Source organism: Lachnellula hyalina (assembly GCF_007821495.1).
Source record: "Lachnellula hyalina strain CBS 185.66 chromosome Unknown contig00003, whole genome shotgun sequence".
Lineage (NCBI taxonomy): Eukaryota > Fungi > Ascomycota > Leotiomycetes > Helotiales > Lachnaceae > Lachnellula > Lachnellula hyalina.
Genome location: NW_022157117.1, coordinates 125,308 through 152,034, shown reverse-complemented (window position 1 = coordinate 152,034; position 26,727 = coordinate 125,308). Strand labels below are relative to the sequence as shown.

General features: G+C 47.6%; 4 protein-coding genes across 4 annotated transcripts; all 4 read left to right on the top strand.

Moving 5' to 3' along the window:
- Nucleotides 1-7,285: 7,285 nt before the first annotated feature.
- On the top strand, nucleotides 7,286-8,748 carry LHYA1_G000796 (uncharacterized protein; the record flags this gene model as incomplete). Its single annotated transcript, XM_031145785.1, has 3 exons — nucleotides 7,286-7,324; nucleotides 7,426-8,044; nucleotides 8,099-8,748. 3 exons carry the CDS (start codon nucleotides 7,286-7,288, stop codon nucleotides 8,746-8,748), a joined length of 1,308 nt encoding a protein of 435 aa, XP_031009717.1.
- A 1,478-nt stretch (nucleotides 8,749-10,226) lies between these two features.
- On the top strand, nucleotides 10,227-12,396 carry SPBC4B4.04 (Eukaryotic translation initiation factor; the record flags this gene model as incomplete). Its single annotated transcript, XM_031145784.1, has 2 exons — nucleotides 10,227-10,811; nucleotides 10,867-12,396. 2 exons carry the CDS (start codon nucleotides 10,227-10,229, stop codon nucleotides 12,394-12,396), a joined length of 2,115 nt encoding a protein of 704 aa, XP_031009716.1.
- Nucleotides 12,397-13,147: 751 nt separating this feature from the next.
- On the top strand, nucleotides 13,148-15,161 carry tdiE_6 (putative methyltransferase; the record flags this gene model as incomplete). The annotated part of the gene is made up of 11 exons (XM_031145783.1): nucleotides 13,148-13,216; nucleotides 13,287-13,388; nucleotides 13,483-13,538; nucleotides 13,640-13,725; nucleotides 13,809-13,831; nucleotides 13,904-13,922; nucleotides 13,976-14,119; nucleotides 14,186-14,246; nucleotides 14,317-14,554; nucleotides 14,705-14,867; nucleotides 15,010-15,161. Coding segments are annotated over 11 exons (1,113 nt in total), but the record flags the coding sequence as incomplete, so codon positions are not given.
- Nucleotides 15,162-18,788: 3,627 nt separating this feature from the next.
- Nucleotides 18,789-23,592, top strand: LHYA1_G000793 (PH and SEC7 domain-containing protein; the record flags this gene model as incomplete). Its single annotated transcript, XM_031145782.1, has 3 exons — nucleotides 18,789-21,525; nucleotides 21,575-23,325; nucleotides 23,371-23,592. The coding sequence occupies 3 exons, from the start codon at nucleotides 18,789-18,791 to the stop codon at nucleotides 23,590-23,592; spliced, it is 4,710 nt and encodes a 1,569-aa protein (XP_031009714.1).
- Between the last annotated feature and the right edge of the window lie 3,135 nt (nucleotides 23,593-26,727).

Genomic DNA, 26,727 nt, shown 5'->3' with positions numbered 1-26,727 from the left:
CGGTGGAAGTTGGCTGTGAGTATATCGATGTCGAACTCGACTGGCCATCATTTGTGGTTGAAGACATTCGTGCTAGTAAAGGTGGCTCGAAAATTGTCGCTTCATACCATGAATTTTCAGGGAATGTCAGATGGACAAGTGAGGCTCTACAAGAAAAGTGCAGGGCAGCAGATGCTATAGGCGGTATGGCAGCTACTTTCTTGTTGAACGGGTCATATTAACTGAATATTCGTCACAGATATCACCAAGCTTTGCGTTCAAGCAGTTGACATTAACGATAGTCACGAGCTTGCGCTCTATGCCCGTGATTATCAACTGCGAACGGAGAAGCCAATCATTGCCGTGGCAATGGGTCGCCATGGGCAATTGTCGCGGTTCACCGCAGCGGTTACGTTTGTGACGCACAAGCTGATACCGCAGTCTCCTGGTAGTGACCAATTGACTCTATCATGTATCAATCGGGCATTGTGTCTTTTGGGACAACTCCCAAAACGGAAGTTCTGCATCGTTGGAGGCGAAATCTTCCACCACGGGCTGTCAGCTTTCTTGGTTCCAGCATTCGAGGAGTTGGGCTTACCATATTCGCTATTTGAGGCGGGTCAGACTCTTGGAGCTGCCATTGCAAGACCTGATTTCGGTGGAGCTTACTTTGCTGCTCCTGAGTTCGCAAGTTTGGAAGACGTTCAAAGTATATCACCCGCTGCGAGGGAAATTGGCAGAGTAGATACAATCTCAGTCACAGATACATCACATGGACGATTATTATACGGTGATAATACGACATGGGTGGCGATCAAAGCTTGCATTGAGAAAAATGTCACCAGGGATTTTGAGAATTCCACAGCTCTCATCATCGGAGCCGATTACAGAGCCAGGGCTGCGTGTTATTCCGTTCAGTGTCTTGGCTTCGCAGATGTCATTATTGACAGTGGGTATGAAGAGAAGAGTCAGGCAATTGTCTCTGACTTCCAGGGGCATCCCGTGAGCTTCAGAGTTGGTACACTTGCAGATATACAAGTATCGGAGGTGGGCAATTTGAAGCGCAGGTTAGTCGTCATTCGATGTGTGAACTACCCTCTGTTGAAGCAAGACATACGCAACATTGCGTCTCAGTGGTCTGCATCAACTTTCATTGAAATGGAATGTGCATCACATACGGAAGACTTCACGCAAGATGCACTTCTTCGGGATTATTGGGAGGTGTTTACCGCCGACGATGTTTTCAAAGAACAAGCGTATGTGTTATTTGAAACATGGTCCGGAAGAAGAGCCCCGAAATCAATTAACAATATGCATTCCGCTATGTAGGCTGGATCGCTGTCACCAGGCTGGCTTATTGAAGACCTCGCCGTATAGTCGGGTGGGAATGAAGAGGGCATTCAAAGTACATATTCCAAATATTTGTGGTACAGCCATTGATCTATGTTCATCTTTGCCTTATCATCAAATCTGAAATAGACGCCATTTCCTGTTGGTCCAATCTTCTCTTGGAATCTAGCATTGAGTCTTTGAACTTGTATATTTCCTCTTCTGATGGTTGTCTCCACTTCCACATCTTCGTAAAGTCGTTATGACAGTCCTCAAGTACATCAACGACATATTTCCCAAGTGTGGGAAGAAATTTGAACCCTGGACACACCGAGTCAGTCCAAAATATATCACAGGCTCAGACATTACATACCATGACCAGATCCACCAGTAACTACAAGACAGTTTTCTATTCCAGGGACCCAGTCTATGACGAAGTCGAGATCGATGGCAAACGAATCCCAACAAATTTTGGCTGCTTTAATATCGCAGCCAACCAATTCTGGAATATTAGCTGAGATGAAATCTTTGACTGTATCCACCACAATCTTCGGAACATTTGTCCTCGAGGTGTAGTTCCATGGTTTTGATTTCGAAGTAATTCTCTCTGCGTCCGAATCAAAGGTGGGTGGTGCAGGATTTGTCCATTTAGGGGAGCGATGAAGAAATTTGAGTGTGCCATTGGCTTTATGGCAGTCAGCAAAAAGGGATCAAGTACTCGCGACATTGATCTACTTACGGTCGATAGGAAAGCCACTCAAACCTCCATCCTCATCATATCCAGTATAATTCCAGGAGAAGACAGGAAACACCTCTGACCTGAACCTAGCTTGAAATTCAGCTGGAACGTTGACATGTACAATATTTGCTCCTGTAGTATTAACAATCTTTTCCAGCCCCGGAACCAATTCATGTGTTCGGGCCCCTGCGGCCATGATTACAATGTCGCCGACATGCTCTCTGCCGTCACTTGTCCTGATACCAGTAGCACGTTTGGTATCACCGCTCTGGCCGTCAGACGTCAGCGCATATAGAAATGTCTCAAACTTCCCAGCCACGCTGTCTAGGATGATTTTGGCACCTAATTGTTGTATTTTCCGCAACGCAAAGAGACAGGCAGCATCTGCGTACACGAAACCAGCAAGAGTATCCAAAACGCCATCTACCGGAAGCCCTCTGCCTAGGCGGTCAAAGGGGTCGCATTTCTCTCTCGCCCATCCATTCTGAATCGCTCGCTGTCGCTCGGAAGAGTCGGTGATTCTGTACTGCGAGTTTCCTTGGCCACTTACTTCCAGGGTCTTCAGCGTAGCGATTTCGGCTTCAGCTATCGTTCCAGAACCGTGCATGCGAGTCCAGCCGCAGTTTACAAATAGAGGGGTTTCAGACTCGGTGTTCCACTGCTTCCATTTTGCAATCGCTTCTGTGGCCAGAGTTGTATGAGCCGACTCGGACCCGTACGCTGACCTGATGACTTTCATTGTATCTACTTGCATGCATTAGTTTTTATATACATCCACTGGACTCCACCACCTTTTGATGGGATTTTGTTTACCTGCGGATGCAGAATCGGCTCCTTGGAAAGCGGAGTACTCGGATTCGTTGAAATTCTGGTGGTCGAAGATCGTAACATCTTTATATCCGCCTTCAAGGAGATGAAGAGCTGTTGACAAGCCAAAAGCTCCGGCACCTACATTTCTGAATTTAGGTCGATATCAAGAAAGAATTCTTGAGGCTGTAGTACGTACCAACAATAATAACCGATCTATTCCCAGAGTTAGACATATTTCCAAAATCCAATCACATGTGACCTTTCAGAAGTAGTGAGGTCTGAGGATGCCACTATTGATCTAGGGCAAAATATGGTAGATTTCAACGGGACGGCTTTAGAATGTGACATTAAAACGAAGCTCTCTTGATCATCCAGCCACTAATAGTCACTCATACTGCAACCGTAAAATGGCGTGATACACAAAATGCGAAAGTCTTTCTTGTCAACGTATTAAGACCATCCCTGTCTTTCTAAATCCCAGTGTTTTGCGCGCGTGTCGCGATCTATCCCATCGACCCATCCCATCCCACCGGGTCGCCTGGTCTGAGTTTTAAGTACAAAATAGCGGAGATTTGTTCCGTAGAACCCTAGACCCATACTTTGCTTGATTTCCTTTGGCTGATCAAAGTTTTGGTTCTCACGTGGGCCGTGAACCAGGGACGAGCTCGGCAAAAGACTTACTCGAGCCGTGTTCAGACCGGTCTTAATTTCCAACATCCCACTTTCAAGGCTCGAAATTCAAGAAAGCCGCGTTTATATCGACCACCCAGACCGAAATTTCGAACAAGTCCGTGGGTTTCGACCCGGTTTTAGTACAAGATAACAATTTGAGGCTGCAAGCACGCAATCTGTTATGGAGCTCTGCGACAGATATCGGAAAGGGTCTTCCTGCTGCTGGAAGCATAAGAAGAGCGTGACAGATTCTCGGTTTTGCGGGTATCATTTTTTTGAGGGTGGATATTTCCAAGGATACGAAACGTTTGAGCTTCTTGGAATCCCTCTGTCACGATGGGGCTTCTGGTTAAGTTTGCCGAGTTCATTAAATGGTACCCGCGTGGGATGCCCGCTGAAGAGAGACGCCTGGTCTTCAAAGTCGATTGCCTCGTTCTGATCTACGCTTGTCTCTCTTTCTTCACAAAGTATCTGGACGTGTCTGCTCTGAGTAAGTTAATCAGTTCCAGCCTTTGGTGGCTTTTATTACATGGACTAATACGTGCACTTTCAAAGCCAATGCCTATGTGTCTGGGATGAAGGAAGATCTGCATTTGACTGGAAATAGATTGAATTATATCAATGCAGCATGTAAGCACACTTCCTAAGAGATCTCATTGAAGATTCTTGCTGACGTTTTTGTTGTGGCACTTAGACGAGGTCGGATATGTTGTTTTCCAGGTCCCGTCTAACATTCTGGTTACAAAATACCCAGCCCACTATTATCTACCCGCTGTTGAAATCTTCTGGGGTATTTTTACCTTGGGGACCGCTTTCGTCACAACGTATGAGCAACTTGTGGTTATGCGCTTCTTCGTTGGCCTCAGTTCCACAGCTTGCTATATCGGTTGCTTGACTGTCATCAGCTCGTACGTCCCAAACGATTCCTACCGTAGGGGAGTTATACTAATTGTTTATAGCTGGTATAAAAAGAATGAGCTCGGTAGACGCAATGCTCTATTCTGGTGCGCCAATCCTCTCGGGACAATGTTTGCTGGATATCTGCAGGCTGCTGCGTATACCAATCTCGATGGCCATAGCGGACTGCAGGGATGGAGGTCAGAATCCCGTTATCACAGGCTATACGCTTATAGTGAATGAGAACTGACTTGACATAGATGGCTTTTCATCATATGCACCGTCATAACCATACCAATTGCATTCGTGTATGTTGCACTACATTGTTATTTCACTTTCCTACCTATCCAAGGCTGACTGATATATCCCTATAGCGGCTTCTTCTTTTTCCCAGACACTGCAGATACCACCACAACCCGATGGTTGAGCGATGATGAGAAAGCCCTTGCAAAGAGTCGCATCCAAGCTGATGGATTCATGCCTTCCAAAGGCGTAAACCTAGGTCTCTTCAAACGTTGTCTAAAGCGACTAGACTTCTACATCTTCGTACCGCTCACAGTCATCTTCTTCACGTGTCTATATGGCTACAACACTCCCTACATCCTGTGGCTCAAGTCCCTAAAGAAGCCCAACTCCTCGAAGAAAAAATACACCATCCCAATGGTCAACAACCTCGGGACGGTCTCGTCTGCAGTTGGCGTAGTCACCGCGATTTCCGTGTCATATTATACTGATATCAGCGGGTCACGCTGGGAGGCTGCGCTGCTCGCCGGCGTCGTTTGCTTGTTCAGTAATGTTGTTCTCGCGGTGTGGAAGGTGCCGTACGGACTTCACTTCTTCTCATACATTGCGCTCGGTGCTGCGCATGGTATTGGGCCTTTGCTCGTCACATGGACAGGTGAAGCCCTTGCGGATGATTTGGAGACGCGGTCTATCGTCTTTGCTGTGCAGAATACCTTTGGCGAAGTTGCGGGTCTGGTCGTGCCCCTAGTTGCGTGGCAGGTTTCGCATGCTCCTAGTTTCCGGGGTGGGTTCATCTGGGTATGTCTCAACTGGTGATTATTCTGTTTGGGGTTTGTCAAAGCTAACATTCTGCGCGTCTAGGCTGCCTGTATAAGTGCACTGTTCCTCGGCAACGCATTTCTTATAGCTCTTGTACAGCGATCTAGAAAAATTCGCGCAAGGGGCCTGGATGCTACTGGTGTGCTGGGTGAGGGAAGAGTAGTCTCAGCAAACGATGAGAGTGAACTGACACAGAAGAATATCCTGCAGGTTGCTATTGTGGCGGACAACCATCCGGAGGTGAAGTGATGCGTTTTATTCACCGCCCGCTTGAAAGCACATTCCAGGCAAGGAAATTATGACTTGGGGATTAGATACCTAGATTCTTTTAGCACCTTAATATACGAACTCGAAAAACAGTACAAAGAGAAGTCGTTGAGTTGGTGATTGACGGTTTCTTCTTACAGTCGTCTAACCAGTTCTCGCCAAGTGCGAAGCATATAATGTTAGAGATTGTTTAAATGCGGTGTTCGAAAATTCGATATTAATGATTCTCGTGGAGATAGTAATACCTAGGCTTGCATTAAACGGCAAATTGCGGATTCGTTTCAATATATTTTCGTTATGCGCCGTCTTGCTATCTTCTTCTCCTAATCTCCATTTCTCGGTGGTTTCGCTCTGGCATGTGGCCTTTGCTGTATTCTATGATGTCTAGATTTATACCATGATTGCCACCACTTTCAAGCGAAATACTAGTAAAACTCGTTCACCGCTGTAATAGAATAGAAATCTTTCCGATTAGAATATTAGCAAGTCCAAGTTAAAATCTGAAATGGATTGGCAAGTACGCCAAGGCGCGTCCCAGCGACCCCCCGACCTTGCATGCCGCCCCCTCGCTCTCAGCGCTAATCGAAGTTTCGTACTAAAAGCTGTATTGAAATGATAAAATGTATCCCTTCACTTAACAACTAATACAGTCGTAACAAGTTTAATAGATTCCACTCAATACGTGGCGTTGCAAGTTAACAACGCCGATTCATGTTTATTTCATATATGCAAGAGAAATCCCCGAAACAGTGCTAAACCCGGGTGCGCTTACCCAATCCAGTAAGGTCGTGGACACCACAGGCTCCGCAATTCTCAACGTCGCGGGGTCAATATTTCCGCATCCAATGAGAGACTAGGAGACCGTTACCTTCCTCTCTTGATCAACATGCCATTTTACCGCCTCTATCAACTGCATCTCTTCTGCATCCAAGTGACTTCATACCTGCACCACACGGGATGCCCCGTACGTATTGTATATACAGAGTGTGATACGAATACCAGCTTCTGTCTGTCTGTCTGTGTCGTATGGGGATACCACACAGTCGCGCGAATCTTGTCGGCTGGCTCAAGATTTGAACTCGGAATTGGGCAGTCTTAGAGAAAGAGTACACCAAGTCATCTCACAGCTTGGCAGTCTTGGCAGCCGGCGATGATGCCAATTGAAGCCACAAACGAGTTACCGTTTTGGAAAGCTGTCCAAGATCCGAAGTCATGGATAAAGGACCCTTGCAGGGTGATACAGTACTGCACGAGGTAGAGATCCCAGTACCCCAGTACCATCCCACCCTCCCACAATTTCACAAGCCAACAGGTCTGCATCTCCTTGTCTGTCAATCATATGTATAGCCAGCCCCTCCATGTACTGTAAATCTACATGCCTCTCCTCGCATCTACAACTCCCGCTCTCCATTTCTCGCGGGTCATACCTCGAATAGTCTGTTTGTCTTTCGCCTTCTAGTACGTCTTGAAGTTACTGGTGTATGCAGCGGAGATACACCGCTTCTGATTAGGTGGGCTGGAGAAGACAGAATGAGTACCACTAAACAGGAGAATGTCAAATGGGTTGATGTAAGAATTTATGCCTTACCCTGATATTCGCAACGGTCTCAACGAAATATTGTCTTAGACCTACCTCTCTTCGCCCCAACTAACAAAATGGTTTCTCAAAGGGCGTTCGAGGTTTCGCATCTCTCCTCGTGGTATTTACACACCTTTGCCGTTCTTTCGATGAAGATATATTCAAACCGACGTCCGCCGATGGAGCATCACCGCGCATAGTCCAGCTACCCATCATCCGCATCCTATTCCAAGGAAGAGTCGGAGTGACCATTTTCTCACTTGTTACGGGATATGTGTGCGCTCTGAAACCAATCCGGCAATTCCGAGCGGGGAATCATGAGGCTGCGTTCACCTCCATCTCGAAAAGTGCCTTGCGACGGATACCAAGGCTTTTTCTACCCACGACAATCGCGACGGTCATCATATGGTTCATCTGTCAATTGGGGGCTTTTAATGTGGCAAAGCACAGTGATAGTTGGTGGATCGATCATACATCGCCTAATTCCTCTTCGAACATTGGGGAAGCTTTGAAGCAATTAATATATCACATTATTACGACTTGGACGAATCAATGGAATATTTACGATGCCAATCAGTGGACAATGCTTCCTCTGCTCAAAGGAAGTATATGGATATTCATGTTGATGATTGCAACGGCATACGTCAAGCCAAGGTACCGAATGATGGTGGAAATGGCATTCTTCACCTACTTCTATATCTGCAACGACCGTAAGTCCATCAACGATAACCTGACAAGGGACAAAAGCTGACTCGTGAGAACAGCATTCGGAATGCAATTCTTCTACGGCGCCTTCCTCTCGGATTTGTCGCAGTGTCCTGGCCACATATCCTGGTGCCAAGCCCGCAAATGGACGTCTAGATTCCTGGCACCACTTCTGATCTTCCTCGGTCTCATTCTCGCATCTTACCCCGAAGACGAACCTCAATGGATCCGCTGGTCTGAAGTCATGAAGAGAATCGCAGCTTGGATATTTCCAGGCGATGCTAAGACCGCTCGATTCTACTCTGGCATTGGCCTGCAATTTGTCACGCTCGGTATCCATTTCTCCCCCTCTGTCAAGAACGGCCTTTCGAACAAGTACCTGCTGTGGTTTGGGAAGAACTCGTTTGCGGTTTACCTGATACACGGTACCCTTTTGAGGACTGTGCTTGTGTGGCTGTATTACGGCGTGCATGTGCCTGCAGATACTATGGTTGAGGATAAGCTAGAGCCAGGAATGTTGCCTATCTGTGGAAGGGCGAGGTTCTGGTTTTGGTTGCCGATTTGGTTTGTTATGTTGTATTCGTTGGCGAATCTCTGGACCAAGTACGTCGATGCATGGTGTGCGAGGGTGACGGAAAAATTGGTGAAGTGCGTTTTTCAGGAGCCGAATGAAGATTTGGATGCAGAGAAGAGGCTTCTGCCTCAGTGAACGGAATGTCAAGAAGTGCAGCTTGGCTTAGTCGATATACTCCGATCCATCAAGGAATCAATGACGAGGCAGCAGAAGGAAAGATGGATGGGCCAGGAGAGATTCACAGGATGAGCGAGACGAAGAGTCATTTTCGGCGTTGAAGCATATAGATAGAACCATGGACATAGCAGGTTGAGAGGCGTCGAAATGGATTTCAGCACACGTTTGCTGTGGGGTCTTGGATTAATATCCACTGGAGGCGTTTCCGGCTTGAGATTCAGAGCGCCAATGGGCAATCGAAACAGAATTGTCTGTCTACTGACATGATTCAATATGATATCAACACCAATACAGTATTGAACATGCGCCTATAGTATACACAATGAATAGTTCCACCAGCTATTTTCTTTACTTGATTGGCGCTGAATTTCCTGCTCAAGTCGATTCACACCCCAAGCAATATGAAACATGTAATGAGATCGGATTTTACATATTGATAAAAAGCAATTGAAAGAAAGTAGCTTGATTCAAGAAGTGACTTCTTGATCGCTGACTGAGTGACAAGTAGAGTGAATATAGAAATTCCGAAGAGTAAGGAGTACAATTGAGACACAGGAAAATTTGAGCTCGAGTCCTAGCTAGTAACGAGTGCAACTAAATTATAAATATCCTTTACAATAACTTAAACTGCCCGTGAAAGACTACCTTACCTGTTCTACTAAATAAATCATCACGTGTTTCAAGAGGGGTCTCTAAAATATAAGCCCTTCTTCATGCACGCAGCGCGAGTCAGCCTTGCTCCGGGTGGACTAAGCCTTACCGGCAGAGTTTTCAAATGAAGCTTCTGCTTCTGCTAGCAGGTAGGCTTTCTGATGGGCACCCTCATGTAGATTAAGGCTCTCGAAATAACGATTCAAGTGAAATGGATTATGATAGAGAGAAAAAGGAAAGATGATAGACGTTTATTGAAGATCTCTTTTCCCTGACACGCCCTGACCGCCTTGCTAGCGCTGAGCTGATTCAACGACCGCGCCCCGCTTGTTGACTCGCTAAAACAGCCGGTCCTGGAAGAGAAAGCGACACAAAAGTGTATCAAGGATCAATCTTTCTTTGCCTTTGTTCTCCACGACTCTCTCCTCTCTCCTCCCCTCTTCTCCTCTTCTCCCACTTCCACCCGCCTCGATTCACGGTACCTGCCAATTTATACCTACCTGTGTAGTCAATTCTGCCCTCGATTTTCTTGATCGCCTTATACTCGGTGTTTCATTTACGGATCTGCATATACTTCGTTGTTCCGCAGCCGCATTTATTCCATCACCTTGCAGACCGCCCAAAGACTCTCGACATCGAACGATTTCTCGAAAAGCCTCAACCCACACCTTCAAAAAGGGCATCTCGACACTCGACAACGACGACGACGACGACCGCGGACTCTCAACGCGACAAGAATTATCCCAAACCTGCATCAATCATTCCTTCTGTGACTTTCAGTAGTCATGGCAGAGCCTACGCAGTTTGCATACAGGACACAGAAGACGGTGGGCATCGTGGATGCAGCGCCCGTCTATGAGCCCTTGAGCGGGTTCCAGAGACCGGATGTTGCCTCTCGCTGCTGCACGTACTCGCCGTGCGGGCGGTACTTTGCCTGGGTCAGTAACGAGGCAGTCACTGTAGTCGATGCCTCCGTCGGACACGTCATCACCACTCTCTCCATACCCAACGTGTACGAATTGGGTTTCTCGCCGCGGGGCTCATATCTCATCACATGGGAGCGGCCGTCCAAGGATGAGAATGGGGATGCCGTGAAGAATCTAAAGGTCTGGCGCACGGTGGAGGACATTGCAGAGGGCGCGGAGAAGCAGGTTGTAGGGCGGTTCGTGCAGAAGTCGCAAACGGGGTGGAACTTGCAGTACACTTTCGATGAGAAGTACTGCGCCCGCGCTGTCACCAATGAGGTGCAGTTCTACGAGAGTGACAACTTGGGGTCGGTCTGGAACAAGCTGCGCGCCGAGGGCGTTACAGATTTTGCTATTTCACCTGGCAACAACCAAGCTGTTGCCGTCTTCATCCCAGAGCGCAAAGTATATATGCCTAAGCTCCTTTTCTCTGATCTGAAAGTGCTAACTTTTTATCCAGGGTCAACCTGCTACCGTCAAGGTTTTCAACGTCCCTCAATTCGCCAGCCCGGTTTCACAAAAGAATTTCTTTAAGGGCGACAAGGTCACGTTGAAGTGGAACCAGCTGGGTACAACCCTTATTGTTCTTGCACAAACCGAAGTCGACAAGACGGGCAAGAGTTATTACGGAGAAACTACACTATATGTGCTGAGTGCAAATGGTGGATTTGATTCGAGAATTACTCTGGACAAGGAAGGCCCAATTCATGATGTATCGTGGTCCCCTAATTCGAAAGAGTTTGGAGTGGTCTACGGATACATGCCAGCCAAGACAACCATCTTCAACCAAAGAGCTGTTGCAACGCATACGTTCGATCTCAGGCCCAGAAACACAATCTTGTTTTCCCCCACCGGTCGATTTGTTTTGGTTGCTGGTTTTGGTAACCTTGCAGGGCAGATGGATATCTATGATCTCGAAAAGGATTACAAGAAGATCTGCACTATCGAGGGTGGCAATCCAAGTGTCTGCGAGTGGAGTCCAGACAGCAAATTCATCCTGACTGCCACTACTAGTCCCCGTCTTCGTGTTGAAAATGGAGTTCGGTTGTGGCATGTTGGAGGAGGTATTATGTACAATGAAGATATGGTGGAGTTGTATCACGTTACCTGGAGACCTCAATCACTGGACAAGCTTACGGCTGGGGATCCTTTGCATCCAGTCCCGACTCCTCATGCATCGGCTCTAGCGTATCTAGGTACTGTCAAGACGCCTTCCAAGCCTGCGGGCGCTTACCGGCCACCTGGAGCTCGCGGAACCTTAACACCATCGCATTACAAGCGTGAAGACGAAGGAGGGGCCGCACATGTTGTTAGTAACGGCACTCAGCTGGTAGGATCCAACGGATTTGGCAGAGGTAAACGACAAATCCCGGGAGCGGAAGCAGTGGAAAATCTGCCACCTGGAGCGGATCCTAGCAAACCAGTCCCAGGAGGTGCCGAGGGAGATGAGAATCTCTCCAAAGCAGCTTTAAAGAATAAGAAGAAGCGAGAAGCAAAGAAAGCCAAGGAGGCAGAAGCCAAGGCCCAGGGCCTAGTCCCTTCGCCCGATGGAGGAAATGCCGCTCCCCCCGATGTCCGCAGCCCTGAACGCAGAGATAGGCGCGACCATCAACGTAGCCGATCCAAGGGAAACCAAGACATACGCACCCCATCTCAGCAACGATTCCGCAGCAATACCCAGCAAGGCAAACAGCCACAGTATCGTCAGCAGAACGGCGGAGCTCCCACGGGAAATATGAACAACCTCTCTATCAATTCCACCCCACAGCCGCCAAAGCCGGTGCCTGCGCCTGAGCTCTCTGTCACATCACCTAATGGTGGCAGCCCAGATGCGAAGAAATTACGAGGACTGCAGAAGAAGATCCGCGCGATTGAGGATTTGGAAATGAGGCTCGCAGGAGGTGAGAAGTTGGAAGATACTCAGCTTAAAAAGATTGGCACGAAGTCTCAGGTGCAGGGAGAGCTTTTTGCTTTGGACCGTGAAAGTTAGTAGTCTTCAGACTCCAGGGATCAGCTTTCTGAAGACTTAGCTCTCGAAGCATTTCTTTTTCATGGCCCGAGTTCTCCAAAGCAAGCCTTTGTTGACGCTTGAAGCATATCATGCACAGGTAGTTGGGAGAGTGTCATTGGGTTTTTGTCTGCGTTGGATTTACTGGCATTGGCATTGGCGTCGGGCATTAAATCAATTTGCTTGTACGAGAATGGCTCGAGAGAATTTACGCGTTGATGTATAGGGGAAGGGAAAAGAGCCAGTATGGCATGGCATGGCATCGGTGATATGAATGAATGCACGGATGCGTAGATTAGTTTAGAGGAATAAAAATCTCTCCATACTTGGAGAATTCGGAAATTCGAGATTCTTTTCTTTTCATTTCTTTTTCCTTCTTCACTCGCTTCACTTGTGAGTGACAGACAATATATTACCTCAGGATACTATGAACATTTCAAAACTCGAAGCTCCTATTTAATGGGTGAGGCTATCATTGATATCACACCGTAATCCCCTTGACCCTTTCATCCACAGCGCAATCAAAATCCAAAGAGAAAAAAGTATATATATGTATGTGTAGTCAACCACCCCTCATTCTCGGCCCCACTATTTATCGCCGATTGACCCCACCTTCCCAATACGGAAAGATTTCTCAACTTCACTTCATCTCAATTCATCCTTTCACCCCTAACCTATCTTGTGTATGAGTATCCGCTGCCGATTTGTCTGCTTACTGTGAAGGTTTCTAAGAATGAGTTCTGAAGCTCACGTTCTGGCAGATGGCGTTGAGATTGGGGGAGGGGGGAGTGATGTGGGTCAGGTGAGTACTGTATTCTTGTGTGGGTGTGGGTCTGGGTGTGAGATTTGATGTTAATGCTGATGGTGAATAGGAGAATGAGGTGTTGGGAGGAGCGGATGTGGATGTGGATGTGGATGTGGATATGGAAGATGGTGGAGGGGCGATTCCCGAGGTAGATGGAGGAGGGGGCCATGTGAGTTTTTGTGAGCTGAGATGAGATGAGATGAGGCGAGGGGATGGGATGGGATGGGTAGGAAGAAGATTCTGATTATGTGTCTGTGTATCAGAGGCAAGATATAGATATCGAGATCGATTCTGCTATTGGAGCGGCTGGGAGTTATGCGTACGTACCGCCGGGAGCATTTCTTTGCGAATCCCACCTAATGAATCATTCGTTGTCTTCGTTTGGAGAAGCTGAGCTGATGTGGTATGGTGTGATGATAGGACTTCGACGTATACAGCTGGCTCTAGTCTTCTGAATAGGAATGTGGAGGAGAATGGGAGGACGTATCATGTATATAAGGATGGGAGTATGTTTGTTTATTTACCTTGACTTGATTTGGGGAAGAGATGAGATGAGATGAGATGAGATGATGCTGAATATTTCATCTAGAGTATATGTTGCCCAATGACGAAGTCAGTTTTCCTTCCTTCATCCACTCATTGATTCGCGAGGAGATTGGTGCTATTTGCTAATGCGAAACTCAGATCGAGTTGAATAGACTAGGTATGTGAATTCCTCTCCCTCACAGCCCTTTCAAAGTACTCGGGAATTAATAGCGAAACGAATGAATGGAATAGATATGCAAAACAAAATGTGGAGCATCACGTTGGACCAGAAGCTTCATTTAGCACCCATTGGCTCGAATCCTCAAAACGTCCTCGATATAGCGACAGGGACAGGAATATGGGCCATCGATTTCGGTCCGCCCTTCTCTTCGCTTCCTCTCTCTTCCAGCTGAGGACCTGTTCAGCTAATATCTCATGCAGCCGACGATTACCCCTCTGCAAACGTCATCGGCACTGATCTCTCAGCCATCCAGCCAGCATTGTACTTCTTTCCACTTATCCCTTCCCCCTTCCCCCCCTTTAACTCCCACTAATCAAATCACCCCCTCAAGAATCCCACCAAACCTATCCTTCGAACTCGACGACGTAGAAGATGACTGGGTCTTCGCCCAGAAATTCGACTACATCCACGGCCGCACCCTGGCCACATGTTTCAAGTCCCCGCTCTCGGTATTCAAGAAAGCGTACGAGGCGCTGGCCCCGGGGGGCTGGTTCGAGATGCAGGATATGTGTTTGCAGCGGAGTGATGATGGGAGTATGGATGGGACGAGTTTGAAGGAGTGGCAGGAGGTGAGTTTACGTTTTCTCTTTCTTTCTTTTAAGATTTTTCGCGTTTTGTATTCTGGGACGATTGTTAGTGGATGATTGAGTGAAGGGAAGTGAAGGAGTGAAGAAGGTTTGTGTGTGTATTGTGTGCATGCTGATGGGGTGATGTAATAGCATGTCCAAGAAGCAACGGCCTTTACAGGCGTGCCCTGGACGAACGTCCCGAATTACCAACGCTGGTTCATCGAAGCCGGTTTCGAAAATGTCACCGAGGTTACTTTCCGCTGGCCGAGTAATCAGTGGAGTGGGGATAGGAAGGAGAGGTTGCTGGGTGCCTGTAAGATTTCCCTTTTCTCTGTTGACCATTCATCGTACAAGTACAATACAATATGTGATTGTCCATTCCATCAATCAATCATCGTGAGAAGTACTGTATGCATATGTTGGAGAAAGTAATACTGAGAGAATATGATACACAGGGACACAAGCACAGATCGACAACGGCATGCTGGAATCCGTATCCACACGCCTCTTTATGATGAAGCTAGGCTGGTCGCAAGAGAAGCTGGACGCGTTCTTGGCCAAAGTTAATGCGGATACGAAGAATCCGAATATCCATGCCTATTCTCCCGTGTACGTGAACATGCCATGTCCCCCGCATATACAGTATACTGATCATGAGGTACCTTGATAGAACGGTTCTTTATGGGCGCAAGCCGACAAGTGCTTGATTGATGGGGTCGAGGGAGGTTGGATTTGGAAGTTGAATATGGAGATATCTTTTGTTACGATTGTGCACGTGGGGAGGTGAAACTTTGAAGATGATGGGATACATTGCGTGCTTAAGTATATGCTGGGGAACCTTACTTACTATTACTATTGTGACTGTTTATCAAATGCCCTGTTCGATTCCCATCCCGTACCTAGCTTTAAGGACAAGATTAAGTGTGAGGGTACTGGTGTAGTGTTATATTGGTAACCATCGCATCATCTCCGCGCTTCTTTGCAACTAATCGTCTTTTCCTTGGCCTCGTATTTCTATGCTAGGATATTGTCGATATCTGGGAAGTGGTTAATTAGCAAGAAGAGTGGGTGGGTGGCTTGCTGTAGGTGAGAGCTTTCTAGCAAGACTGGACGGACGGCTTGGTGATTGAATGAATAGAGAATCGTGGGATTATAATATGATATGCTAGGGTGAGAATGGATGAATGAATGAAATGGTAATAGTACTATCGTATAAATGTTTAGCATCATTTCCAATAGGGTGTTCGGGACGGAGGGAGCATGGGTTTGCCAGGGGGAAGGAAGGAAGGAAGCTGATCACGTGTTGATATTTTGTGATACAAGCGCAGACAAGACCTACTTACTACTCTTATTTGACGTATATGGATTTAGAAGTCAAGGTGGTTTTCTAATATACTGTATACTACAAGTTGGAAAGAGCATACTGCAATGTGTTGGTTTGCCTGCACCACACGTGACCGAACGCATGATTTCCTTGCGGGTAGGTTGATATAGACCATAGAAGTCAGGGGTGAGTATAAGCTTACTTGAACCTCACTTAGATAATTGAGTGAGGTAAGTCATAATCAAAAATATCCTGAATACTCGAGTAGTCAGAAGGAAAACAAATGACTAGAAAGCATAAGGTTTCCTGAAGTTTCAGCCTACTCTATGCCGTGTATGCTATTCTTGCCCCACAGAGACGCTTACGACGTGACGTGTTCAACATTTTCGAAATAAATAATTAGTTTATTCCGCAATCCAAAGCGCGAGATTGGTTTGCGTTTATATTATTACTTTAGCTTTTGGAATAAGATTGATTGAGAAAGAGAATAAGAAAGAGAAAGAGAAAGGGCTGGAGAAGAGCATTGCGTATAGCAGCATTGTTGTTTTATGATATATATATGTATGGCAGGAGAGGCTCAGATCTTGAGTACTGCTATGAAGATCTAAACAGAAACGTAAAGGTCAGGGTTGGATTTTTCTCTGTTGAAATACATATGTAATTAATCAGATGTATTTACGGAGTATGGAAATCAGAAATAGAAGCTTGGAAGCCGGCAATTGACAACGATATTTGTCTCGAAACATCTCCGACGCACATTTTGCCAAGTTTTAGCTGGTAAAGATACGGAACGGAGTACTGTAAAAGGCTACAATCTCTCGATGCGCTACTGTACTGTATTGATCTCACCGGTGACTAACCTAAGCAAGCGCTGATAAAATGTGTCACCAAACGCCTGCCGGTTATCCTTTACCTATATCGGGTGTAATAAGACTATGAGCCTCACAAGTACCCAAAAGGGGGTTCTCATGCGACCTGTACGTGTCGCAGCGATCCCAGTTTCGCAATTTTCAAGTTAAAGGCTTTAGTATATTCGGTAGGTGGAAATTTTGAACAAATCAACGACGGTACAGTAGAAGCTGAATAGATGACCTTCTAACCTTCTTTACGGAGGTAAGTGTACTGTAAGTTTGATGGTTGTTCAGCCACACGAGACACGGGACCTCCGTTCGGCAGGCACTCGCCACGTGGCTGTTCAGGGCGGGTCGATGCCTGATTGGACGTCTTGTACGGTCAACGTTTTAGCTCAGGGACGAACGAGTTTCGATGCACGCCAAAGGGGGAGGGGGATGCACCCAATCTACTTGTATCAAAACCAACAGCCTCTTTGGATGCAACATCGCATCTGGCCTTCCTTGAGGACAGAGTCATGAGGTGCTTTGACTTTGACTTGTGGTAGGTAGGGTTTTAAGCCACACCGCTCTTATGTGCTGCTAACATCCTCCTGCAACCTCCAGCTGCAGTGCAATGATATACTATCTTCGGGAAGCGACAGGAAAAGGCAGCGTAAGGCAAGTAAGGAAGGGTCAGGCCAGGGCGTGGTACTGTACAGTACTGTATCGTGTGGTAGCACCTATCCCCGAAGTACAGTAGCGTTCCCCTCTCGCTGAAACTCCAAGTGTCCTTGTCTTGAGATGGAGCATCCTATGGGAACCCCTCTTAGTGCCTCGAACCCGCATGGAGTATGCTGTACATGCCAACGACCTGCATACCGAGTCCTGGCCCCATTGCTTTTGCCAGCGATTATGGATAGCAGATAGCAAATAGCCCTTTTTGATACTATAGGGAAAATCAAGGTGTACGATTCGATTCGATTTGACTAGCCTCGTGGTCGAGAGCGGAAAGAATGAGGAAAGAATGAGGAAAGAAGTGAGGAAAGAAGAAACGTGTGAGAATTTAGAAGCTGTGATGCTACTAAAACCCCTCCCCCTGTGAACAAAGAACCACTCAATCGAAAAGTCGACAGAAATAAGGAAAGCGCGTACGGACACGACACGGACCTTTTGTCACGTCGGCCGAGCTCAAGCAAAGAGACAGCAAAAACCTTGACAAGCTGTCAACGTGCACGAGCATGAGCATGATCCCCCCATCTTTGCCTTACCGTACTCGTTCTCGTTAACCTCCGAAAATTAAAAGTTTGGCTGCTAGGACCAAGTAGGCTGGAGCTGCTACCGTACTGGATGCTGATTAAACCTCCCAACGAGAACTTGCTCCGTATAAGGTAAGTTGGTAAATGGAAAGCCCAAAGCGTGCACTGCTACTACTCAACGGGCGTCAATTGTAAATTACTTGGTAAAATCTACCAAAATTCCATTCCATCTCCATCACCTGCAACATACATATCACCAAATCATTTCAATACAGATGTTTCGCGACTGAGATTCTTTGTAGCCTCGTCTCGTGGCCAGGAATACACCAAAAACTACTCTAGTCCGTAAAAGCAAACACCCTCGACGATCTAATCTAACATTTCTCGGTGCCAGCCGGACCGGAATTTATCCCCTTGTACTCAACAATCAATTCCAAGTCTGCCACATCGAATAGTCGACAATTACTTGTACAATCCTCACAGTCCCTACCGTCTGCTATCAGTGAGAAGAAAGAAGACCTTGGTCTCTCCCGCGCCCTTCGGCAGTTTCAATAGCAGGTCGCATCTCCAACGTTTCCCGTCAGACACCCCAGCACCGAGCCGAGCTACGTTATTATTATCACAAGGTTCCTACTTCACCATCGACTGAATGCGAGGTTAAACCGTGTCGAAGATTCCGAGATTGGATTGCAGTAAGGCAGGTTCTGGCGTTGTGCAACTGTCAAGAGTTGTCGTCGCTGTCGCTTTTTGTGTCGCCAAACCTACCCCCTAATCGATCTCTTCCTGATGCCAGCCTTGCCTACCATCATCGAGGCTTCAAGATGCAGTCCTTCGAGAACACGCCATTGCCGCAGCCAAAACGCAACGGCCCGCCTTTGAACGTTGATACTGCTAATTACAGAGAGAAGAGGATTGAGGCTTCACCCCCACGAACAGCCTCCGCGGCTCACGAATCTCGGTCCAACAGAGGCAATATTGGTGCTGCGAATCGGGCGCTGAAACCAAGAGAGACATTTTTGGAAGATAACATACCGACGGATCCTGCTGGAAACAAAGAAAATGAGCCAGAGAATGGGCAGCGCGGACGCGATTCCCACGATCTCTCTTTGTCGCCGAGACAAGTAACTCGCGACTCGCTAGTTGATAATATGCTACTATCCCTCGACCAATTTTCATATGAGCAGGAGGCCGAGGGGTTTGGAACAAGGCCTACTGTGGATGAAGAAAGATTATATTCCACTTTTGACGAAGAAGAACCCTATCAACCTACATCGAATTTCCCGCCCAGAAACGGCCGAACGGGACACAATTATTCCTACAGTTCCGACTACGAGGGCGCAGACGACTCCAGCCGATACTCCTCGGGCCAAGCGTCTCGAGGGCGAAGAAGTAATAGCAGTTCGAATTTCCAAACTAGCTTAGGAAGGATTGATAGCATTCGCAAAGATTCAGGCAGCCAGGGGTTTGGTTCCAGGGGTCCATCCGCACCAATAACAGGGATACATTCGCGCAGCGGCAAAGGTAGCAAGGGAAGCAGTGCCAATAGTTTTGACCTTGGATACGCACAGGTTACAAGCAATCAACGCTGGGCGCCGGGGTTCCATGGGAGATCTTCAAGCTTTGACTATGGTGCGAATCGGCAGACCATGACTTCACAATCAGATGGGATGGCTCGGCAAAACGGCCCTTCTTTCACCCCATACGACTACGATGCTGCGCCAACCCCTACAGTTCCAGTTGGGCCTCGAAGGCCTCGTCCGGCATCACCAATTTTGATACCCCAGCAAGAACGTTCGCAGGTGGCCCCCGAGCCGGTGAAGCTGGAGCGGAAACGGAGTACAAGGTCATCCAAGAGCGCATATGCGCGCAAAGGGTCTGCACCTCCAGCAGGGGGCAGGCATGATTATGGGCTCGATGACCAAAACCACCAGCTTCCACCTCTGCCCGCTTTTATTAGAGAACCAGCACCAGCCCCATTAGTTGGATATGGAAAGACAAAAAGCCCGCCAGTCTCCTCAGGATCGAACCAACCCTCCAAAGACAAGCCTGGATTTTTCAGAAGAGTTTTCGGCTCCTCCAAGACCAACCTTGCACCTGAACCTCCTGGGTCACACGGTTCCACTGCGTCTACTGAAACGACGAGTCGCCCAAATAGCAAACCGCATCACAATGTCAACCAGACTAAGTCTCAACATGTCCCACCACCTCGAGAACCACCACCCCCACCAAAGGAGCAGCCCCATGTACTCACCAAAAAGACGTCGTCCTTCTTCCGGCGGCGAAAGAAGTCAGTGACGGAACCTCAGCCCCCAATGCCTGTTCCTATTGTCCCACCTATACTCTCACAAATGGGGGACGAGAGCAAAGGTCTACCAAGCCCCGTGAGCAGTCTTCGGGAAGTGATGAATCCCTACCTCAGGGCTCCCGCTAGGACTACAATGGTCCCTCAAACTCGAATAAGCATTGATCGCCAGATGAACGATAGTCCAGAACCGCACGACCGCAATGTGAGAGGATTTTCTCCAGATTATGAGCCTGACAAAAGCGCCACGATCAGAACTGTCAAATCGAGTTCGCGGGACGCTGATGAATCTAACCAGTCAAGTTCTGCTTACATCACAGCCCGCCGCACGGGGATTGACGGCCAAGACAGAGGCATGGGAGACGGTACTTTTCTACAAGATAACAGCGATGTTGATCCTGATGCTCCCAGTAACGCTTCGAAATTTGACAATGCCACAAAAGATAACTTGGAAGTTGGTAACACTTTGTCACCAATATCTCCCATTACCCCCATGTCAGCCACTCCATCAGTAGCCCGTGATATAGCTCTTGTTGCTGAGTATGAGAGAATTCACTCGAAAAGATCTCCAACGGTGGCGAAATTCGAAACGGCAAAGACTTCTCCCACAATTGAGTCTGCCAAGAGTCAAGCAGAATCGAAGCAGAAGAAACCTGCAAGGGAGGAGGAATGGGTCATGCTTACACCTACAAAGCCCGAGTCCCAAGCCGAAATTGAAAACCGTGTCTGGTTAGAACCATCCGACGATGAAGAAGTGGAAGACAGTAATCTTGGTACAAATATATCCAAAAATACGGGCTCAACCGATACAGTCTATCAGTCTGCCACAAGTCTACCGATTGTTAAGATTGAGGGAGAGCCTGAAGAGGATTTCGAAGAAGAGACATCTAAACCAAATCTTCTTAGCGCTGCCGAGGCTATTAAATCTCTGGACGAGCTGCCACCTGCTGTCGATAACACCATTCCGATGGAAGGTGATCGTGAAAGAGCGAAAAAGATATATGATGGAAACGAGGACTTTATCTTAAAAGGAAAAGCAGCTGCATGGATGGGAGAAGAAGGTCCTATCCGTTCAAGAACCTTGGTTGCCTATATGGAACTGTATGAATTTGCAAATCTGAACATTCTTGCAGCTCTACGGAATATATGTGGCAAATTGGTTTTGAAAGCCGAGAGTCAACAGGTCGATCGCATCCTGTGTTCCTTTGCTCGGCGATGGTGCCAATGTAACCCCAAACATGGATTCAAAGCTACTGGTAGGTGCACCATTATCTTCGGTCTATGTTTTACTAATTTGCATTGCAGATGTCGTTCATACTATTTGCTACTCGATACTTTTACTGAATACTGACTTGCATCTTGCCGATATTGAGCAGAAGATGACTCGGAGCCAATTTGTCAAAAACACGATGCCTACGATTCGAAAGAGCGTTTCCGAGTCCGCCCCAGATGCTTTTGAGACGAGACCCTCTGTTTTACCAGGAAAGAACCAGGCTTTTGGCGTGGATTCTGGTGATAGTGCTTTGAAGCCAGAGAAAGAAAGGGCCTCTTTTGAAGCTGAACGTCCTTCTTGGCGGTCCTCCTTTAAGCCTCCACCTCGAATAGATCCGGATGGGAACCGCATTGCTCCAACTCCTCTTGACTACGATACTCCCCAGGATGATTGCGGCCCTCTAGTGAAAGCACCATTTCATGGGACTTCACGCACTTGGGAGGTTCAAGTTGAAATTGTTCTCAAGGACTTTTACAACTCTATTCGTAGTGAACGCCTTCCGTTATTCGGCGCTCCTATCGAGAAGCCACAGCTCCAACCAGCATCGACTAGCAGTTTGGCTGTGTTTACCAACGGTATGCTTCGACGCAGCCCCAGTGTTCTAAGCAAAGCTCCTTCCGATTCCCAAAGCTATGCAAGAGGTAGGACCGCCCAGACAGTTCGTGAAGGGAATGGCAAATGGGCCACCAAGAACCGTTCAAGACCCCGGTTGTACCCTGGTTCTGGGATGGGATCTAGTAGAACTAGCCTGGATGACCAATCCTCGATGTGGAGCCCGTCTGTTTCTTCAAGTACTTGGAGCAAGTACTCCCTGGGAAAAACGCACACTTCGATGTCCGTTGATTCGCTTGGATCCAATTGGCCGCAAGGCGATTATCAGCAATCTATTGGTTTCGCCAATGCTCTTAGCCAGGCCATTATTCGCGAAGAGACTGTTGGCAGTGCTGGCAGTAATGGGAGTGATCGTGAAGAACTTCGCGTCGCACCTCTTCTCGAGGACGAGTCTTTGGAGCTTGCTGGTGCGCCATGGGCGAAAGAAGGTATTGTTAAGCACAAGCATCACCTTGAAGCCTTGGACAAAAAATCCAAAGACCGCAACTGGAATGAGGTCTTTGCTGTTGTTGAGAAGGGATACTTGAGTTTGTTTTCTTTCTCGACGAAAAGCATGCGCAACAAAGGCAAGGGCAAGGCTACTGGAGGCGTTGTTGGTGGAGGCAACTGGCAGGAGAATGCGCAGAATCTTGGGTCGTTCCTCCTTAGGCAGACAATTGCCAGTGCCCTTCCACCACCTGGGTATTCAAAGCAACGTCCTCATGTATGGGCTCTGTCATTACCTACTGGTGCAGTCCATCTCTTTCAAGTTGGTACCCCAGACATTGTCAAGGAGTTTGTATCGTCAGCCAACTATTGGAGCGCACGACTTTCGAATCATCCATTGGTTGGAGGTATTAGTAATATCGAATATGGCTGGTCTGATTCTATTGTCAACAACGCCTTGGTCGCTGCCATCAATGAGACCAATGCTCCAAGACAATCAATCAACGGTCCTCGGCCAAGTATTCAAAGCTCTTTGCGATCTAGTCTCGACCAATCCAGCGGAAGTGTGAGGTCCAAATTACCTGGAGACCGCATTGCGATTTCCGACTGGTCCCCACCGACGCAAAGCATGCGAGCTAGTAACCTGATGGAGGCAGATCAGTTGCAAACTTTGGTTACATACGTCGCCGGCATTGAAGAAGAGTTTCAGAAGCACAACCAATTGCGAAGCCCAATGCTTCTTGCTGTAAGTTATTTATTTGTACTCTTGAACAGAACTAATGCGAAACAGTTCACACCCCGCCACCCAAATTCTCAGAAAGCAATGGCAAACTGGGAAAAGAAATCCTCATATCTTCTGCGCGAGATTGTGAAATTCAGAACCTACATTGATTGCTTACACGCGGCCCAAATTGGCAAACAACGAATCTATACCGAGCGGGCTGCCGAAAGGGCCGTCGCAGAGGGATATGATGATGATGATGGCGACATTACTTTACGCCCAGAAGACTAAATTCCAACTTAATTTGTTTTTCTTTGTTTTGCATTATAAGGGGATTGCTTGCACCACGACATTATGTTCACGTCTGATGTTTTTCACTCTCCTTCATCGCCACCAACAACATACAACAAACACTTCACTTCACGAACACTTCTTCCTCCTTTCTGCGCTTACAAAGAGGCACTTGTATAATATATGTACAGATTTGGATTGTGCGCTGGCGTTGTTGGCTACTGGCTTTTCTGTTTTGGTTGATGCTTTGATTTGCTGTAACACTATTATACCCAGCCTGCGCTTTGCTTGATTTTTACCTTTTGGATGGATGAATGGGGGATTGATAGATAGATAGCTAGGGCTTATGAAGTATGACTTATTATGAGGCGGATGGTGGCCTGGCTTGGCTGGCTGGCTTGACTGTTTCTTGTTCTATTTTGTCTTTTCTGTTTCGTTCTCGATGTTTTGCCGGGCATAGTTAGAAGTCTGGTCGGTCTGTCTGTTTGGTGATGACATGACGATTATTGTGTTTATGAATGAGGTTAGAGAAAGAACGGAACGGAACGGAACGGAACAAACGAACCAATACATATATAAGTTTTAATTTCAGAATAGTATAGATTTCTTGGGATTGAGATGGATTCGTTCAGGACCTTTTTTGTGAACTGTATTATGTATGTAACCTGGGGGCCATGCGTAGGTGCACAGCCGCACTGCATTTGGTGTACCGGTCGGTGTACATACATGTACAAGATGGGTTTCGCAGAATGCATATACGGAGTAAGGAGGCGTTGCCTTGCTCTGTCTGACGTTGCGAAGGAAGGCGAGGGGAGGGAAATGCAATGCTGAGGCAGACAGGTATGAAAGCGATTATTCACGAAAGAGGGAGGGGGCATATTTCGAGCAGCGCTCTATCTACGCCTCGGTTCCTCCTCCATATGTCTGTCAGCCTTCTTCAGCCTAGGGTATATATATAAGAGTCCAGTTCCATGTCCATGCAAAACAAGCAATCAAGCAATCAAGCAATGTGATACTAGAGCAATCTACCTTTACCTCATCCCCCCTCAATCTACGAGATCCTTCGAGAAGAACCACACCTTCCTTTCCTTTCCTTTCCTTTTCCACTATAACCATCCATAACAATGACCGATTCCGATCCCGCGTCTACCATCCTCTACGGATACACCTACGAAGGCGTATGGCAGCAAGAGCACACGGAGCGCTACATATGGACTCTCACTTCCCCACGCGCAGTGTTCGTCCTCAGCGCCTTTGCAGCGCTGTTCGCCTTCTCGCAGTCTAGATCCTGGATCCTGGCTCGGCATCTCGTTGTTCTGCGCAAGAAAGCTGTGAGGCTGGAATGCGGTGGTCCAGAGCCGCTAGAGCTGCTGTCGCAGTCGGGGGCTGTGCAGGATATACTGCCGGCGATGAGGGAACGGGTAAGGGATTGGATTTCTGCTTTTTGTGTTTTGAGACGACGACGACGGGAGGGTCTGGGGGATACGCATGAGCTGGACACGTGTGATTCTCCGGTCATCTCGAGCCGATCGAGATCGTGCATGCGAATATCACGCTGTTTGAACTGGGGGTTAATTCGGGGGTGCGGCTTGCGGTCAACCATCCATCGGCTTACTTGCATGCCTGTGTATTTGGATTCCTTCTTGGTATTTGATGCCAATTCTCAGCAACCAAAGTTTCATCTCAGTGAACAAGAGTCACACCTATAAATACCAGGGACCGGTCGCGCGGGAGACTACCATGGAGCTACAGACCATGAACGGACCGAATTACTTCACGGACAAAGCGTCGGGGCGTCGAATGTCAGATGAAATGGCCATCAGGGATATCACCATTCTGCCGCGAGCAAGGCCATCGTTTGCCGAATCCCGCTCCAATGCTCTGCACTCTGACATGCAAAGAGACGACGGAACCTCGTTCCCGATCCTGCTTCGCGCTGGATTCATAAAGAGCAAAACAGCTATCTACGACCCGGTTTTCGCAACTACTCAAAAACACATCCCGCATCCCGAATCCACTTCTCTCGACGACCTCACGTACTATTCGCCCGACTACGAGGCTACGGCGCTAGGCTGCGTCGAGCAGTCTCAGTACTGTGTGTCTGCGACGGGAACCTGCACGCCCTGGGGCGAGTTCCCAGGTCAGGTTCTGAGAGAAGCGGAAAGCAGTTTGGGGATAGGAGAACAGCAGGCTTCGAGAGCGGAACTCCGTGAGTAGAATGTGCTTGCTTGCTTACCCGAGGCGAGAATCCTTCGTAGCTCTGGATTTGTTGGTTGCAAAATCAGAGAGAGAGCTGACTATTCTGGCCTGCCTTCTAGAGATCTTCTCGATATTGATACCCTCGTCCATCTCAGTAGTGAAGTACCTACGAGACCGCGTGTATAACATAGTACCATTATCAAGATCCGCTCCCTGGACATGGCCGAACCCGACTCAGGGCCCGAAGAACAGCAAAGATTACTGGGCAATAGAGGTCGAGACGTGGTTTATGAAAGCGGCGCTTGACGGCATTCTATCCACACAGAACGGAGCACGTTTTCCTCCGCGAGTTTTGGAGAGGCATTTACATTTCCCGGAGAAACCATCCGATCTGCAGAACTTTTTATGCGGTCGTATTCTTTTCCGAGATGCTAGTTATACTAATGTTAACTGGGTTGGGCTTTGGATAACTACTACGTCGCTTGTTATCGTGTGTTTGGCAAGTTATACGGTTAATAAATCGACAGGACGGCGAGGAAGACTTGTGAAGTTGCAAAGAGAACGATATGAGTTGTTTTGAGCAAACGGGGAACTGGGAATTGTCACGAGCTAGTCGGTGCATGACTAGCAAGAAAGGCCGTGGGGGATACAAAGATGTTGATAGTATACCTGAAGTGCTTATTCCACTCTTCTTGGGACATGAGAGAAGCTTACAAATGAGGACGTGGATATGTATTCATTACATATGTAGGTGAGACAGAAAGATGTGCATACTACTTACTCCTCGGTGCTTTGAAGGTGAGGGTGTGATGATTGCAGATACAGACTGCCTATCATCTTTCAGAGGCACTTGAGTCCTGGACTTCTCAGTAACAAGGCTCAGTGGTAGTCATTGCCATCATTTGTGTAGATATCTAGACTACCAGTGTCAATCAA